The sequence below is a fragment of the Amborella trichopoda genome, chromosome 4, assembly GCF_054954075.1.
Source record: "Amborella trichopoda isolate Santa Cruz 75 chromosome 4, AtrichopodaSantaCruz75HAP2 v2.0, whole genome shotgun sequence".
In the NCBI taxonomy this organism is placed as follows: domain Eukaryota; kingdom Viridiplantae; phylum Streptophyta; class Magnoliopsida; order Amborellales; family Amborellaceae; genus Amborella; species Amborella trichopoda.
Genome location: NC_142339.1, coordinates 58,490,497 through 58,501,557, shown reverse-complemented (window position 1 = coordinate 58,501,557; position 11,061 = coordinate 58,490,497). Strand labels below are relative to the sequence as shown.

At 37.0% G+C, this 11,061-nt stretch overlaps 1 protein-coding gene across 7 annotated transcripts; it reads right to left on the bottom strand.

The window, feature by feature from the left end:
• Window positions 1-233: 233 nt before the first annotated feature.
• LOC18422222 (uncharacterized) lies at window positions 234-7,447 on the bottom strand. Of its 7 annotated transcripts, none has more exons than XM_020665826.2 (9): window positions 7,356-7,447; window positions 6,313-7,136; window positions 5,777-6,193; window positions 4,334-4,405; window positions 4,000-4,067; window positions 3,670-3,826; window positions 2,412-2,492; window positions 2,211-2,300; window positions 234-772 (listed from the first exon to the last, which is right to left on the bottom strand). In XM_020665826.2, exons 3-9 carry the CDS (start codon window positions 6,065-6,067, stop codon window positions 653-655), a joined length of 879 nt encoding a protein of 292 aa, XP_020521485.1. In that variant the 5' UTR covers window positions 6,068-6,193; window positions 6,313-7,136; window positions 7,356-7,447; the 3' UTR covers window positions 234-652. The 7 variants fall into 7 exon arrangements, with proteins under 7 accessions (XP_020521485.1, XP_088722255.1, XP_088722256.1 ...); XM_088866129.1 differs by having other exon boundaries at window positions 5,777-6,181; XM_088866130.1 differs by having other exon boundaries at window positions 5,777-6,172.
• Window positions 7,448-11,061: the final 3,614 nt, after the last annotated feature.

Here is an 11,061-nt window from a genome sequence, read left to right as displayed (position 1 = left end):
AGACACCTAAAGAATTTGGACACCAGTGTCTGTGCTAGATAACATAGCGGATGGCATGGACCTCTCCACTTATCACACATTAGCCTTCAAGGTGCGACCCATGCTCGCAAAACCGGAAAGTGATAAGCCAAAAAAAAAGGAGAAGAAAACATGCACAGAAGCGCATACATCCACATGATACAAATGCAAGCACCATAGACAAGCAGCCCCACTACATGCATTGGAAGGTTGAATTGTAAACATTATGGATGCTCCTAGTAATTTTTTACTTTATAAAGTTTTACAATAGCCAGCAGTGATTATTAGTGACAATTTCCACCACAAACAAACATTCCCATTCTTTCTTCCTCATAGACCATGACACCAACAAGTATGTAAATCCACCATGTAGCCACAATATATACAAAACAGCTCCAACCCTCTCTGATAAGAGAGGACATAAGAAACAGGACAAAACCTGAATCTTCTCAATTTTTTTTTTTCGTTTTTCAGCTTCATGACGAAAGCATGGCGAGTAACATATACTTCCAATACCAGGAATAAAAACTCATTTTTTGCAACAGGGAGTCCTCATTGAATAAGTGGAAGTTGCAGAAGACATAGAACTTACAGGTTTTAAATTGATGTCTATCTTTTTATTTGAAGGTGGGTGTTATTGGAGTGGTTCTTGGCGAGAAGCAGCAGCTCCAGGTGCAATTGCAAACTGAAGGCCTCTTGCTTGCCCAGATTGCAACACAAATGCTACCTCCGTTGCTGCCAATGCTGCCGCTTCCTGATTTAAAAAATCACAAAGATACAAATAAAAGTAGGGTTTTGCATGAGAATAATTTTTAGCAGAAGTGCTAAACACGCACAAGAATAGAGGGTTTGTTATTTGTTAAAGAAAAGAAATATGCATGCCGCAAGTATAAATGAAGTCTTCTAGAACAATGAACACTGACTAAGCAAGGCAGAATGTTAAGCTACGAGGAAACAAAGGCTGAGACTTGTCCTCAAATGCTCATGATAGCACAGTTCAGTCATGAGACCAACAGAGCTCTGGTGTAGGTTTTAATATAAGTAACAAATGGAAATTAAGTAGTGGACCCCTTGCAGATCAATTATAATATAAGTAACAAACGGTAAATTTAAGTAGTGGTCGCAGAGGTAATGGTGATAGTAGCATTTTAGAGCCAAAGAATACAAAGTTAAAAGTGGCAATTCTTGCACCAATATTTGAAGCTATAAGTGGCATAAATAATAAGTCTTTACAGCCAAATCCGGTCTAGTAAATCCAGCAAAGCCAATATGTTCTGTCTTATGCCACCACGGTTCACCAAGATGGGTGTACCGTGCTCCACGCACCGGGCCATGTGGTGCGAGCAGTGTGGTGTGTGGTGTGTGGTGTGCCTCCACAACACGACTGTACCGCATGTGTAATGCTCTAGTCACAACTCGCACCGCGATGGCACCGACGTGTGCAATGATGAGCCTCACCGATGCACATGGGCACGCATGGGGCAAAGGCCCTAACCTAGTGATGGGCGAATCCTGACCTGTGCATTCCATGAACATATATGTTACTTTTCCCATTTAGGTGCCTCTCATGGACATCCATTGTTTACACCTACAACCATAATTGGGAAGGGTTGCACCGCCCAACCCCGAGGCCCATCTTTGGTGCACTCATCGGCCCCTCATGACCGCTCACGGGGCCTAGTGACTGACTTGTGAGCAACAATTGAGGCTTGCAAAGACCAAACGCGCACGCACACGCTTGACATTGGGTAGTTTGCACGCTCGCATCAGTGCATAGGTGTGCTTATCTCGTGTATTATGGGCGTTCACCTACACCTGGTGCACTTGGCGATGTGCCTTGCTCACACTTTGTTTTTAATTGAATATTGAAGTTTCCTATCAAGATTTATGTCTCACATACTTTTGGGTGAATTCCTACTGAATCCATGGAGATGGATCTAGTGATACTTGGGCAAATATAAGACCATGAAATAAATAGATAAATTAAAGACTTCTCTGTAGGCCCCTCTCAAGTGATACATATGCTCAAGTCCAAGTTAGCATACCAGACGCCAACTACTGTGTTGTAACCCTCACAGATGGCCTTAATAACTTTAATATGCTAACTTGTGCCAATATAAAAATTTTCAATTTGAATACCAAGACAGTAACCTTCTCCTAATGGTCAGGCAAAAAAGGAATGTGAAACTCACCTGTCTTTGCCTTCGTCGCTGTAAGATGCTGATACCCCAAGCCATGATGTAACATGGGAGCAAAAACCCAGCTGCTCGTAGCAAGAAGAGCTGACCATACAAAACCGGTTAGAGATTGAGAATATGCAGATCACAAAACATAAACATCATTACTGTGAAATACCAATACACCTCATAGAAATGAAACGTAGTTTAACTTACAGAGAAAAACGTGGACGCATCTTCATCCCCATCAGCATTGGTGATGGTCAGCGCATGTCTCAAGAGCAAAAGAGCCATTAACTGCAGCCAAAAAGGATTGCTCTGATTATGAATGCTACCAAAGATCACAACCAAAATCACTAATCCCCACCTATTTTTTGTGATATGACCAAAATACTACAGTTATTGTTTAACCCCAAAGGGCAGCACTTCTTCTAGCTAAATGTTCAAAAATGCGGATTCGGGCGTCGAGGCGTTCTGGGTGCCTGGCCCCCTAGGCGCCCGAGCGCTCGCCCAGACCCCCCAAACAAAGAAAACCAGGGAGTTCTTAGGGCATGGGTTTAAGTCTTTGGGAGTTTTTAGGGAAATTTTAGAGCCCCTAACTCCGCATGAAATAGATGAAAAAGTACTAGTACAATTACATAACAGATATACAGATACAAGTCTCAAAGAGATTGTAACTTGTAAGACATTAAAATGCTTGAAATCCCAAATATCATTGCAGGAAACTAGAAGTCTAGACTAGAAACGATACACAAAGTCAATAAGAAAAAATCAAAAAAAAAATATATCAAGTCATCAACCAAACATATAAATATATCGTAAAAGAAAAAAAATCAACTCCTAGAAGCTCCCACAAACTATTGCTTTTGTTTTGGGACGAAAATGCAACAATCAAAACTTTATCAATCTTTCGATAAATCACAAAAAAGTAGCTTTTTTTGGAGTTTTTCTCACCCTAAAAGCCACGGTTTTTGTTTTGGGGTTTAGAATACCCTCCAAAACCCTCTTCCCCGGAAAAATGACATTTTTTTTTTGTTTAGCCCTCCGCAAACTATCACTAGGCGGTGCCTAGGCAGGTGCCCAGACTGTAGCGCCTTGCCAATGCATTGCCCACCTAGGCGGGCGCCTAGAGACAGGCTGAATAATTCCACTACCCAGGCCGTGCCTAGGTATTTTTGAAATTTTTTGCCTAGGCGGTCGAGCGGCCGAATTTTCGAACACTGTTCTAGCTCAAAATCAAGAGAGACCAAAAAGAGAAAAAGAGACAAAGGGCACCAATAACCTAAAAGAATTTTTCATCATCGATGAAAAAGAAGGGTGCCTTTATTGGTCTACAGAAAAAGATGTTTTAAACCACTACCAAAATCCTTTAAAGAAATCACAGCAGGAACAGATTTTGTATATAAAATAATATTTTCATGGTATGTTCCTAAAATATTCACCAATGACTAGTGATTTAACCTGAGGAGCTTACAATTAAAGCAGCAGATCGGCAAAATGCAGCACCACTTGCATTTGTTGCAGCATACTCATCATACTCAGCTTCCAAAAAGTGGCGCTCGGCAGCAGCCATGGCCAACAGCCGAGGATCATGAAGGTCCAATGGAGTCCCTGATATCGCCCAACCCCCACTGCAATTCAAATCCAAGTCATGAAACCAAAGAAAAACACACTTCTTCAAAGAAAGGTACTTCAAACTAAAATTACATAGTGATTAAAGAACTCAAGAAGTCGAAGCTCAAAATTTATCCTCAAACTTATGAATCCATGAAGAAAGCATAAACTAAGTCAGAGTTGAGCTTACCTGATGTCAATTGTGGTGTCATCAGGGTTAGCTCGAGCAGGTGGGGCAGTGTAACCAGGCTTGTATGGCTATAAATCAGGGAATGTACCAAGTCAATAATCCCATAGGACACCAAGAATACACACAGAAATAATTTCTTAGGTAATTTCAAGGATATAACTTTAATTTGTCCCGAACATTTTAGTGAACTTGGAACTTTTCGAAGAGGTTTGAGACTTTGAAAGTAGCAATCAAGCAGTCTACCGGACAAACAAAATATTTTTACGCAATCTCAGTTTGAGGAATTATACTTCTAATATGTAATAAATATAATAATCATAAATTGAGCACTCACCTGATGACAGATCTCACAAGTTATATCTCCTTTCTCATTGCACCATCGTTGAACACATTTCCTGTGAGCAAACTGCAAATAAAGCATCACATTAGTTGCAAAGACGGGCCAAGTCATATAGCATCTCTTTTCTCATGAGCAACATGGAGGTACTCGTAAATACAGCAGGGAACAAGGATCTCATTACTAAGAAAAACATCACAATAGATGGATATATATTATCTAAATGAGCATCTCCTTTTCAACACAATGTATATTATAATAAGTAAATTGGGAGAGATGAAATTTCAAAAACTAAACAAGTAAAAACAAACATTACACAAATTTCACTTAAGGCAGATCAAAGATGAACTCAAAAAAAAGGGGAATAAGTACATAAATTTTGAGATTCTCAAATAGACAAATGACACTTCAAATGAACAACAGATAATCTTTGGGTAAAACCAAATTCAACTTTTATTTTTAATACATGTGACTATTGCTGGCCTAAATTATTCTATATCTAAATGTCCACACAGCACCGTATAAAGGTGAATGCACACCCCCAACCACATTTAAAGTACAACCATAAAGGCAAACGTCCAACATAACTAATGTCATACTACATTGGTGTCTCATCCTGTCCATAGGGACCATGTAGAAAGCCCTAACATCTTCTAGCCAAAAGACAAAAACAAGGTCTCTAAAAATTTAAGTGTTTCCCGGAGCTCACAAAAAATAATCCAATTACCTTCATTCACATGTCTATATGCCCTGCTTGGATATTCCACAGAGCCAAGTGTTATTAACGCAAAGAAAAAAGGAACTTTTACCAAGAACAATGATAATAAAGTACAACACAGCACCGTATAAAGGTGAATGCACAACCCCAACCACATTTAAAGTACAACCATAAAGGCAAACATCCAACATAACTAATGTCATACTACATTGGTGTCTCTCGTCCTGTCCATAGGGACCATGTAGAAAGCTCTAACATCTTCTAGCCAAAAGACAAAAGGAAAGCTACAAGGTCCTTAAAAACCTAATTGTTTCCCGGAGCTCACAACAATTAATCCAATTTCCTTCATTCAAATGTCTATATGCCCTGCTTGGATATTCCACAGTGCCAAGTGTTATTAACGCAAAGAAAAAAGGAACTTTTACCAAGAACAATGATAATAATAAGAATAATGTCAGACAACAATCATCCCACAGGAAAACTAACAGAAACACCTATCAAACATAACCACATTTTACCTGCAAAGTTGATATGTTTTACTTTCCAACAAATAAAGAAAACTACAAGGGGGTAACTTGACAACCAAAGCCCACATTAAATAACCCCAATAAACAATTTCCTGAGTTGCATTGCAAATGCTTGACACAAAACACCTAAATTACTGCCATTACATTAATATCAAGTCAACTTTTTGAATAAAGGAACAAATATTGATAACATACCTTCAAACTACCACTGCAAGCGCAAGGAGTTTCAAGGTTCTTGACATTATCTTCCTCCTGACAAATACGACATTCCACGTTCTGCAACAATGGCTGTTCTTCATCATGAATCTCTGATCCCTCACCATTCTCATCAACAGGGCTACCTTGAGTCGACGAACCAGAAGACAAGCTTCCTTGCACTTGATTGGTCTCACCAGGAGTTGCAGGCAAACGTTCGGGCCTCTCTCCCGATTCAAAAGTTGCAGGTGTTATAGGATGATCAACATACAAAACCAAGTGCTCTCCCATTCCTCGCCCGAATGCACAATAAGTCTTTGCAAAATCAGATGATTGGCTCAAAAACTATGATTGATACGCTTTTATGAAGATGGGTTCTCCTCGTTTTTGTGTCCACTGAACTCTCTAAGAAAGGAACTGTATTATCAATGCATGATTTGTTAAAAAAATAAAACATTTGTCCTTGTTTAGAACAATGGTTTGCATTTTAGAAGTATCTTCAGCAATCTCAGACTTGACAAACACCAGATTTATACCTTGTTACAACAGAGAATCAAAGTAACCATACAAGGTAGAAGGCAGTTCAAGCGGTCCACGAATGTTTTCGATAAACAAAAGCTCTCCTTCATTTAGTAAAAGAACACCAAAATTTTCTTTTTCCTTTCCTTTTCAAGAGGAACTCTAAGAATTTACACCTAATTACTTTTTAAAAATGCTGACTTTGTATTTATATAATATAATGGTTAACATGATCAGAATAAAGCAACGAGTATAAAAAAGGAGTAACATCCACAAAAATAATTACACCTCCTAACCCTCACAACTCAACTCAATTGTTCAAATTAAATAAAACATATCCTTTGAAGATTGAAAGCAGAAATTTTCTCCCTCATTGAATGATAGAATGATCAAAAGAAAAACAATTTGATAGACTCTAAAGCACAAATTCATTCGTAAATGAAACATTTTGACAACTTACGAGGGTAAACAGCTTGATTAAACCCCTAATCAAGACAGAAGCTTGAAAAGAAAGTTCCCCTATCAAATGCGATACAAGAATATCCAACCTTTAACAAATATTTCTAATAACCAGTGGAAATCCCCAACAAAAATATGAAAAAACCAGAAAATTTTCCTAAAAAGAGAAAGTCCAGATTTTAAATCAAACACCTTCATCACAAGAAACCTATAAAGATCCACTGAGTCAAAGCACATTAACCACGAAGACATCAGTGTTGATAAACCTTGCCTAAATTTCAACCAAAAACTCCATTCTCCAAACCCTAACCCTAGAAACCCCCAAACAATGGCCAAAAAACCCTTTGCTTAGCTCCAAATTTCCTTTCTGATAACCTTAACCCTGAAATCCAAAAAATGCAAAAACCCCCTCACCAAAGCTTCAAAACAGGAAAATATCCACAAAAGAAACACCAGAAGCCATCTGAAAGTAAAATTCCAAATAAAATCCAAATCTCAATCAAAATCCTACCCTAAATTATAGAAAAAAGACTAATTTCTACATCAAAAACAGGAAAAAAGAAAGAAAAACGAAAAAAATATGCGGAGATATTCAAAGTACCTGCAAATTCATATAAAATGGTGGCCCTCGTTCTTCGCTTCAACGCTCTTGATTCTTGCAAACAGTTGCAAATAAAATTGACAAAACCGCGATGGGATCGATATTTGTAGGGACGAAGACGCGGCCTTAGGCTCTGATCTCTCCGAATCTGAGTTTTGGTAGGGCCCGAGGCACCGAATCACGAGCCTCGAGGGAGCGTAACCCGAACCAAAAGGCTCGGGGTTTCAACTGGCTTAATGTCGTCTTTGACACGTCGGCATGGGGACAAGGCATTGCCGTGTACTACTTATCTTGACTTCCAAACGACGCAAAACAATTTTCTTAGAAATGTTATGTTATTTTCATCTTCTCCCTTTCTGAGTATTTTCGTGGAAAATTGTGTGTTTTTTTCTCATAAGCAATCGATATATTTTAAATAAATTTATCAAATTGCTGATGAGAGATGTACAACTTAATAGCATATTCATGTATGTTGATTTAATTTCAAAATACTCATAATTGTAAAAAACTAGTATGTAAACATTTTCTCTTATAGGTTTTTTTGATAAATTTTCTAATGTAAAATACGGGGTTGGAGGTGTGAAATTGAACCACTAACTCTACTTAAATTATTAATAAAAAAATTTTGAACTTTGTAACATATTCTAAATTGTCAGATTCTACATCTAACAGATAAGAGCGACTGTGATCAATATATGTTTGTGTTGATCCCATGAGCTAATTTATACCACTCAAAAAAAAAGAAGAAAAAAATCTCAACGAAATCCGTATAAGGTGTTTTGTTTGACCCCAAATTACGACAGCAAATGATCATTGGAGTTATATGAATGAAGCCCAAAATAAATCTTTAAGAAGAAGTAGGATATCTTGAATATGGAGCATCTATTTCAAGAAAAGGAATTTTTAGTTAATCAAAGCCTCAAACAATTCGCTTGATCTCAAAATTTATGAGATTGTACAATCAAAGACCATTCGCTTTTGACACGCGGAGATTATAATCGTTCTTAGCTATTGGATATGATATCTACCAAATTGGGCATTGTCACAACATTCGATAAATTTTATTAGATTTTGTATCAAGTCAATGACACATCTCAAGCTACTTGGTTTTACATCTAATGGTCAGCTTGTGTATCTCCTTATTTCGAAAATAAAAAATCTTATTTTATATATTTCCCTATTTTATAGATATTATCAATTATCATCATCACCAAATGAGATATTCTAAAAAAAAAGAAAAAAAAAAGAAAAAAAAAAAAGAAAAAGAAAGAGAAAACAATAATTTTGAGTTCTTAATAATCTTGGATCTAACACCAAATTCGCTCTCCATGCGTGCATATGTAGTAAATGCAGAAATCTAGGTGCCTGTCTGCATCCTTCTCTCTAAAAATAGAGTTTGTCTATGAACGCAAGGTGTATACTCTTAGAAGAAATGAGCATGATTTATATGCACAATTTTCCACCATCTATTTTGGGCACGTCTCGTTGTTTTATCTTCAAGGATTGCTCCTCCTAAGCACTTATTTGAGAATTAATCATCTCGTAGTCCTCATACAAAATATTGTAGGAATATGCCTGATAGTGTGGAGTGCTCTAGGAAACTCAATTCGGGCCTAGACTCGTTAGGGTCCAAGGCTGGTTCGACTCGTGTAACTTTGTCAATTTTGAGCCATATCAATATGTATTTAACATCATCGTCATCATAATCAGAGCTTTTTTTTCAACTATTTGGGATTGCTACACAAATCTTGATTCATCACTCAGTGCTATGAAGGGCTATACCTTTAGTGAGATCGAAAATCCCTTTTTCTTTTTTCCATGCAATATGAATTCAACAAATAAATTAAAAAATAAAAATAAAAATGAGGGAATCAAGCACCCAGCAAACAATCAGATCTGACTTGGGCTATTCCTTGTTGATTGGGATTAGTTATGCACTGCAAATTCCTGTCCAACACCACCCCAAAATTACCATTTTCAGCTCTCTTTTTATACAAACACAAGAGAAGTCAATTTTCCGATCCGACAGTATCCGCCGGATGGTCTTAGATTTGAGAGTCTAGATGACCCACATTTTTTGATAGGTGTAGGAATATTTTTTATATTTACTTTAATTTTTTTGATAGGTGTAGGAATATTTTTTATATTTACTTTAATTTTTGTATGCCTAGTTTCGCGCACATCTCTACAAAATTTTTAACTCAGAGATAATTTTAAAAAACTTAGAAATAAAAAAAATATACGCTGGCCATTGATCATGCTCATATCTGAGCCATCCATTCCCCTTCTCTGTTTTCGATCGTTGCCTTTGACAGCCTCGAAAAGTTCAAATTCTAAATAATAATATTATAATGCAATTTCCTATCTCAAAGAGGGGCCCCACACGGTGCAATGACCTCACCTTGCCCAATCACTACTATTCTTCCTGACCGTTTCTTTCGTAGCTTTGAATATTTGATATTTTTTTATGAGCTTCTAGGAAGCATATATGCAAGTTGGCCCGCCCTTTACTTGGTGACTTCTTCTTTTTGATGGGTGAGGTCGCTTTTGGATTTAATTTTACTAAACCACCACCAATTTACTTAGGCCACACTTGACCAGGTAGTTGACTGGATTCGACCTTGACCTAGATTGGGTTTAGAACCCAAACCTAACCCACTAGGTCAGGTCCGATTCGGCCCTAGATAAAAAGATATAAATCTCACATACACTCACACCCACCCACCCACCTCTCACACACGCATATCAGGTCTGGTCAACGTGAACATGCCCCAGACCTGACCCATAGGCCCTAAATGGACCCATGCGGCCATACCTGGACCCAACCCAAAGGGTCTAGTATTCGCAATCCTGGGTCGAGTTCACCCATTTGGTTGGTCGTTTAACCCGACTTGCTTGCCTCCTCTATGTGTGTTAGTGGCCAATATAGGTATGAATATATGAAATCTTAATCATAAAATAAGCATTTCAAACACAATACGTTTGTGCACCATAAAATAATGTAGGAAGTAGGATTTCAAATGATATTGAGGTAATTATATAATATATTTCAGAAAAAAATATTTAAAAAAATATATTTCGATTTCTAAAATATCTAATATATGTGTCATATTTTTGGTGTGTTGAAATATGTAAAAAGTTATAAATATACAACATCACGTAGGTTGAAGGTCCCTTTCAAATGAGAACTATCAATGACATCAAACTATCTGAGGTCGTAGTTTTGTTTTGTGCTTGGATATTGTTATTTTTCGTAAATGCGATTAATCTGAATTTATTATGATTTGTTTTCATGACGATAACATATGTAGTGCCATCCTTATAAATTGAATTTATCACGTTAAATTAAGGCTTCCATATATTATCTCAATATAAAGACGCACAATTTTAACAGGATTTCACTTTTAATTTTGAGTAAGCCGTCAATTTTAAATTGATAAAGTAAAATAAATTCATCAAAAATAAATGTAAAAGAATAAAATAGACTCGATTTCTTGAACATGTGAGATTTATATTGGATATTTTATCATGAAAACAGAAAGACAAAAAGAATAAGTTACGTTAATGGAATCCTATGAAATATTAAATTCAAAAAAACATTTAAAGTAGTGACTTAGATTTTGGCCTTTTGAAATTTTAAACTAGGAAAATTGTTTGGGGACCACATTTCTACATTTGCGGTCACCAAGGTAAGATGGATGCTAAT

What these genes read in the sequence shown, in the direction of transcription:
- LOC18422222 (XM_020665826.2), bottom strand. Translation starts at nt 6,067, where the DNA reads ATGGGAGAGCACTTGGTTTTGTATGTTGATCATCCTATAACACCTGCA. An exon ending in GACACCACAATTGACATCAG is followed by an intron (nt 3,827 to 3,999) that starts GTAAGCTCAACT and finishes TTTGAATTGCAG; the next exon opens with TGGGGGTTGGGCGATATCAG. An exon ending in AGCGACGAAGGCAAAGACAG is followed by an intron (nt 773 to 2,210) that starts GTGAGTTTCACA and finishes TTTTTAAATCAG; the next exon opens with GAAGCGGCAGCATTGGCAGC.